Source organism: Sardina pilchardus, chromosome 2 (assembly GCF_963854185.1).
Source record: "Sardina pilchardus chromosome 2, fSarPil1.1, whole genome shotgun sequence".
In the NCBI taxonomy this organism is placed as follows: domain Eukaryota; kingdom Metazoa; phylum Chordata; class Actinopteri; order Clupeiformes; family Clupeidae; genus Sardina; species Sardina pilchardus.
This window is the reverse complement of record NC_084995.1, coordinates 42,291,260-42,298,759: the sequence shown is the minus strand read 5'-3', so window position 1 is coordinate 42,298,759 and position 7,500 is coordinate 42,291,260. Positions and strand designations below refer to the sequence as shown.

General features: G+C 41.7%; 1 protein-coding gene across 1 annotated transcript in view; it reads right to left on the bottom strand.

Moving 5' to 3' along the window:
• mxd4 (MAX dimerization protein 4) overlaps positions 1–671 on the bottom strand; it is a 31,731-nt gene extending 31,060 nt beyond the window's left edge. Inside the window, exon 1 of the mRNA XM_062530662.1 lies at positions 460–671. Within this exon, the coding sequence (XP_062386646.1) occupies positions 460–523 (64 nt within the window). The 5' untranslated portion in view covers positions 524–671. The remainder of the gene's footprint in view (positions 1–459) is intronic.
• Positions 672–7,500: the final 6,829 nt, after the last annotated feature.

The window sequence follows — 7,500 nt, the reverse complement described above, 5'->3', positions numbered from 1 at the left end:
ATGTAGATCTCGCCTTATTAGAACGACTATCATAAATGACAATATTTCAAACATAACCAGCTAGCAAACGTTAGCGAAACAAATTTGGGTCTGAAAACTACCACTCACAGCGTCGTTTAAATCGCTAGTGACACCAGCGTTGTAATGCCTCCATGTGAGTTGTAGGCCTACGGCTGATTTGTAAATATGCCCAAATAAACAATAGGTCACATGTAAAATATATAATATTTTAGTGGTATTGACAAGAAAAACATACCCGGCAACACTTAATAAGCTAACAGCCGGCAATGTAGCCTACAGTCATGTCAGATCCAGTTGAAAGTGACATCATACCTGCACTGTGGCAGTGCACGTTCACCAAAACTTCTCATAATAATATCACACTCTTCCAAATAGTATACATCTGAGTTAAGACTGCATGTAACTTATGGTAACTGTAGCCTATTTATCCCAAGTTACCTCTGTCTCTTCTTTCCAAGTATTCTGCAGCCTCAAGGAGAATTAAAAGAGAATTAAGTTCCATCCTGTTGACTTTTGTGGTGAAAAAATACAAAATAAAATATAAGCACACCACGATATCGATGCCCTTAAAGTAAAGGATAAAATAAACAAAAAAACTAAAATTGGTTACAGTCGAAATCAACGCCAATGTTCAGTTCTGTGTCTGACTCTCTCAGCCAATTTCAACTGCACCTAACTAACATGTACAGCTAGAGTGGCTGCTACACAGCCCAATTAGAATGCAGCTGAAACCGGTGGGCGGTCTTCACGTAGTCTTTTCAGCCAATCGAAAGGTTCAAATTCTCGCTTCACAAGAGGAATGTTGATACACATTTGATTGGTTAGCTTGTGATAGTAACAAGGTAGAAGCTATACCCTAGCAACAACACATGTGACCCAGCCCCGTAATCTTTCATTGGTCCGATATGCAGTCTACTTATCGCCGATTGGCAGAAGTGTAATGCTAGGCGTGCCTCTCTTAACCCTCAAACATTGAACTTGACTATTGCCCGGGTTGCCAGTGAAATCAACTGTTTGGAATCGTGAAGGAAGTCACGTTGATGTCTAAGTTCTGGTTAAGAACGAATGTAGCCTACACAGGGATAATAGCGACAATAATTATTTAATTTGCTTGGAAAACAAACCTATGATTTGATGTGTGTCGATTATGCATTATTACATTGTGTGTGGGCTATTTGGTCTGTGCTCATGTAGCCTACCACATATTAGATTCCTCTGCTCATTGATGATGCATTTTGATTTTATCAGATGCAAGTCATTCATACATATTTTAAACGTTTTATTCAACTGAATTATCATCATGCATTGCATGTCTGGAAGATATGAAGCACAGATACAGATACAGCATCCACTTCTAAAGTTGTTGGATTGAGGTGAGAGGTTGGAATTGATAGGCAATGAGGTGTTGGCCTCTGAAACTATAGCAGAAGAAGACCCAGGCTTACCAGCTTTGGAAAAATAACTTTGTAGAGGATTTGAATTATTTGGCAACCTCAGGATGGCGCAAAGAGGGAAATAACAACAGCCTAGGCTCAGGATAAGGTAGTAGCCTACAATAGGGAGGAAACAGATTCTTGCATGCTATTATCCTCCATGCACACAATGCATTTATAGAGATGGCCCCTGATGCAAATGTCAATAAATAATGCAAGAATGGAGAACACAGCAGCTTTACAGCCTCTTTAGCAAATGCAACTGTTTTTATGCAAGGGTGGGCCTATAGACTACAGCACATGTTTTTTTTACTCATTTTATTATGCTAAGTTATCTACTAGGTTAACTAAGTTATCTACTTTTACTGTATATCAAATAGGCCTTCAATCATTTAGGGAAATTGTTGAATGTGTTAGTCCAAGTCAAGTGCCTGGGTGTGCACATGGATTATCATATCTGTTTTTATTTTTGAATATTGTCCATTATTTGTGCCCACTTAAATTCCTTTGATTTACACTAAAATGTCTTTAAAAGCAAGATACCTTATTATCGCAGCATATTTTCTTGAGAGAGCTGCAGATGTGCAACGCCCACTTAAGGTTTTCATCGGAAAATCTATCTGAAGGACAGAAGTTGGATGTTGCGTTTATGAAGATGAGAAAGGAGGGACCCAGAAAATAATGGCATGAGACCAATTAAATTTGCTTCAGCATGTTTGCACAGTTAAACAGTAGGTTCAATATGTATAATCTACACCATGAGGCATAAAGGGCTGTAAGTAAGTAAGTATTTGATATGCTGGTAACATTTGTTAATAATATTAGCAATGCATTGTATGTGCTAAATGAAACAGACTGGTTTTATTTTGTTACACTTAGGACCGCAGCATACCAGAAACTATCTGTATTCTTCATTTTTGTTTGCAAATAGCTTTTTCCCCTCTGAATGAAAATATTGTTTACCGCTGAAACACATCAAAGAGAAGAGTGAAAGCACCAGATGAATCACTTCACCTTCAAACTGAGAACCGGGGAAATCAAATCGAAAAACAATGGTCTTTGGGCTTTTGTTGATCTAAATTTACATGTACTCGCATACCCCATCATGGTTATTAACAACTCAACAGTTGTGTGCCTTCCTTTGTTCCTATGAGGTGATGCTGTGTGTCACATAGGGCTTGGCTGCTCTGCTGTGACTTCCTCGTGTTTGCTCTGATGTCTCCCACCATTTTGATGAGTTGCAGCCAACAAGCTGCAGATGGTCTCTGCTATGCTGTTTGTAGTTATGTCTCAGTGTATTATGCACCAAGAGCAACTCACCTGAGCAGGGAAGCCATTTCATGAAAGTATCATTTATTTCCATTACCTTATGCTATACCTAAAACTTAGTAACAATTTGACACTTTTGAGTTATGTTTTCTGTGAGCAAACATTTGGTTTCATACTTACATTTTTATGAAATGTTGTCACATGCGGGTGAACACACTTGTCATTTGGTATCAGACTACACGTATTCTGTGGTTTGGGCTGGAACACAATGCCGAAAGACACCACTTACGACATACCATGTTAGCATGCTTTAAAGTGCCAACTGGGCTGTTTCCGTTATAAAATGCATTTTTTTAATAGACTGGTTGTGCAGCAGCACATTTGAAGCCCAAAATCAATCATTTCTATCAACATTATAGAGATGAAAAAGATGACGAGTTGATGAACTGTAACATGTCTGACTTAAGCAGACTAAACAACAAAATGTGCTGGAACTCAAAGATAATGGAACCTGACATACTTCCTCCGATCAAAGTAGGGGAGAGCTCTTTCACTCTTTCGTTCTCTGTAACTCCCTCTTTTCTCTGTCACATATTTGTGATAGCTTTAATTTTATGTTATAATGATGTAACATGCACTCCTTTATCAAGTCAGTGATGTCACAGCTTGTTTGGCTGAGTTGAACTCTGTCTGTCAGCCTTTTATGACTCTCCCAGATTGCTGTATAGAGGGCAAAGGCCTTCTAAGGCCTGTGAGCCATGCCAGAGCACAGGGTTATAACAGGTCTGTGATACTCATCCACTTAGCATGTCATTAATGTACACTAAAGAAATAACCAGAAGATCTTTTTTTCCACTGCAGTTATAAGACATACTGTCTAAATCCTATGTCATACATTTACCAGATCTAAGGATAGATTGTACATGATGGCTTTTGTTTTTACATGAAGTGTTCGGGTGAAGTAGAGGAAATTCAGGAAAAATATTTCTGATCAGGGGACCTCTGTGAATGTCCTCTCGATAGTCAGACCAATTCAATCGCAGTCACCAAGTATAGCACCTTGCTCCTAGTGTGTCCTAGTGTGTCCTAGTGTCTGAAAGGATTTGAAGAAGAGATACATATGCATGAGCAGCAGTGCCAAATGAAGTACAACCTGTTTGGAGGGGCATGGAGGAAAACAGCACCTTATCTTCTGATCTGACAAAGTCTCAGCGCTATTTCTGTGTTAGTCATTTCTGAAATTCAACATACGCACTGCCTGTGATGTCATCCCACACACAAAAACAGTCATTTAGCCACTGAAAGGGCATGAACTAAGTATGTGTTTTGGTCTGTCCTGCATCCTGTATATGTGTTGCTATCTACCGTACCCTACATGTATTGCATGGAGAACATGGCATGTGCATGAACAAGAGAGTCATCATCTGTGTCACCCATGAAAGCAGCCCAGCGCCCAGTGAAAATTCCACACCAGATGCAAAAAAAAAACAGTTTTTTCCTCTTTCCTCCCCCCTCCCCCCACCGCTTCTCTGCTTGTTTCTATTTATATAGTAATCATCTGCATGCTCTCAGATAGGCTTGCCCCATCCTCCTCTCCTCTCTTCCTTTCTCTCCTCTCCTCTCCTCTCTCCACTCCTCTCCTCTCCTTTTCTCTCCTCTCTCCTCTCCTCTTCTCTCGCTCACAGCCAGCTGGCCCTGCTGCTTCTCCATTGTGTCCTTGTGTTTCCTGGGCGTCATTGCCCACTCTGTGTCACCAACCAGCAGCCAGCCAGCGGCATCAAGAGGCCTTGCAGGAGACTGAGGCCTAAGGGCTGAGGCCTTGCAGGAGACTGACTGGGGAGATGGTCTTTGAACGCTGGAACAGCAGCGCAAAGAGGAGCTCCTCTCATGAAGAGAGAGGATGCTATTAATGAGGTCATGATTAAGTAACATGTTTAGTCCATCTTCCTTGCAGCCAATTGTGTCAAGGTAATATTCGTTATTGTAAATTGATTTTTCTAAGAGAAGCAAAGATATAATCAATGTCAGTTTGTGCACGCGTGCAGAAGTGTGTGTGTGTTTATGTTTGTGTGTGTGTGTGTAAGCATGCCTACTCAGCCACTTTCTCCCTCCTGTTTATCTATGTTGCATTGGGTGGACCATTAGCTTTGAGAGAGGATTTTCAGCATGACAGAGATACACACACAGAAAAGCACTTAATACAGACACACATGTGTGAGCACCAGGGCCAAAACGTATTCAGCCCATCCAAAACCAATCAGCATGAGCCCAGTCTGATGTATCAGCAAAGCCAGACCTCATTTCTTTTTAACAGCTGTTGGTGAAAAGTGAAAAGTGCAGGCTTACCACTTTTAATGCAACTCTGTGCATCAATGCAACATCATCAGTAACAATGCACTACTGCAATGAAGTCCACTTGTTTAAACATGTTACATTACTAATAAATGATCTCAAATGGTTATGTGAAGTGAATTTAACTTTATAACTTGTGCAAAAGCATGACTTTCCAACTAGTCTCCACACGAAGAAAGAGGTGGGAGGTGCTACAACGATATAGAGTTTCAAATCATCAGCCGCTTTGCGAGTGAACTCTGCAGAAAGCAACCACGAATGTGTGCATGGCTGGGAGCTATTTGAGGTTACTGTCACAAGGGAGTCCTCAGTCTCACTGCATTTAACAGTCGTGTTTGTGGCTCGTAAAACTGTTTTCTACATTAAATAGGCTGAGGCAGAGGAGCCAGCCAGCGCAATCACTGCACTGGAGCCGTGCCAGAGGTGCCAGAGTCCGGGAGAGCCTCTCATTCCACTGAGGGAAGCGCTGTCTGTTTATTCAATCTAATATGCAAATGGTGACAAGGACATTGGCTGTGTCTCGTGGCCTGTTGAACTTGGTGCCCCTCTTTGCTGCTTGAGAATTTCCACATCTTGGCAAAATACCACTTTTCTGTGATTTTTTCCCCCATTATTTCTATAAAAAACATATGTAGAACACTTTTTTTTCTCTCCTTTTCTTTTTTGTGGTTTCAGAGCTGGGAACATAGCAATATGGAATGAAGGCCTAGTGTTGTGGCTGTGGGGTAAATGTTTGAACATTTCCTGCAAACACTTGAAATTAGGCCTTAAATGGGCATCAATTAAACCGAGGAGCAAATTACTTCGGAAGATACACTGTCTTCTCGCCATTACTGCATTTCCAGCTATGACTGGTTGTCATCATTATCTAGTCTTTAATCCTCTGCTCCAGCTCCAGCCATCTATTTCCATCTCTGGGTGACGACAATGACATGCTTGTCTGGCCTAAGTCATTGTGGGTCCCTCTCTTGTCAGTACCAATATTGCACTTTGCTTTCCTGTTAAATCGGGATTAGGTTTGCTAATCCCACAACACCCAAGCATATTATCTGCAAAGAGCCCAAAAATGTCCAGATGTGTTGCTCACCAGATTATAATTGTGAAAATGTGATGTCTGCCTAAAAGCACGAATAGTTGAAGAAAAAAAAGGAAAATGTCTTATCGGATTTTAGTGAAGGGAGGGTATCTTTAACTCTCACTGGAAAGCCTCAGCATATATACATGTATACACACACAAAACACACACACACACACACACACACATACAGTATGTATGTATACACACCATGTTGAGAGGCTGCTATGCACTGGTGTAATAGTTACATCATGTTCTAAGGCAGGCGTGGTGTTTCATTCATAACATGCTAAGCATTACTACATCAGAGAGTTAGCCACACCTGAAGTCTGCTATAGTTAATCCATGCACTGTAAGTTGATTTATTAGATAGATATAGACACAAAAGCGTCAACTACAATGTGTGGTTAGGAGTTTCAGACACCTTGATACACCTTGCGTAGGCTACTAATTGTTCAGTACTAATTGCTCATGTCATAGCCTCTCCTATATGTCTAGTTTTCACAGCCTCAGGAACATACACTGCTCGTACAAAAAAGCACTGTAATCTTCCACAGCCGTAATCAGTAGCCGTGACTCAGTCAGTCAGTTCCTGGGCACCGGGGTGGGGTGGGGTGGGGAGTGCCAAACCGGTGGTGGGTGACTTGCGTAAAGAGCTATAGTAGTCATGCCTATACCTGGTGAGCTGTCGTCACCGCGTTACATATCTGCTTGGCTATGCAAGGGGTATTCTGTATAGCAAGATCACATAAAACCCTTTGTGTGTTTTTATTTATTTGTGTGTGTGTATGTGTGTGTGTGCGTGTACAGTACGTGCATGCATGTGTGTGTGTGTGTGTGTGTGTGTGTGTACTGTATGTGTGTGTGTGCCTGTGTGTGTGTGTGTGTGTGTGTGTGTGTGTGTGTGTGTGTGTGCATGCATGTGTGTGTGTGCGTGCGTGTGTGTGTGGCCTGTTTGTGTGGGTGTCTGAAACTGACTGGAAGAGGGGAAATGAAAGAAGCCTGCTTGCTGTCTCTGCATACAAACCCTCTGAGACTAATTTATGGGGCTTGTTTGCATCAACACAAGTTTTAAGAGAATTTTATAAAACCTCCCTCTCTCTATCTCTCTCTCTCTCTCTCTCTCTCTCTCTCTCTCTCTCTCTCTCTCTCTCTCTCTCTCTCTCTCTCTCTCTCTCTCTCTCTCCTCTCTCTCTCTCTCTCTCTCTCTCTCTCTCTCTCTCCCTCGCTGAAAGTTTGTGCGACTATCAAAGAGTGCTGTGCCCAAACCCTTTGATGCAGCTTCACTTCAGACCGCTGTCCATAGCTCTTCACTTCAGTCTTGCAGCCGAGAGGAGAGAGAAATGAGAT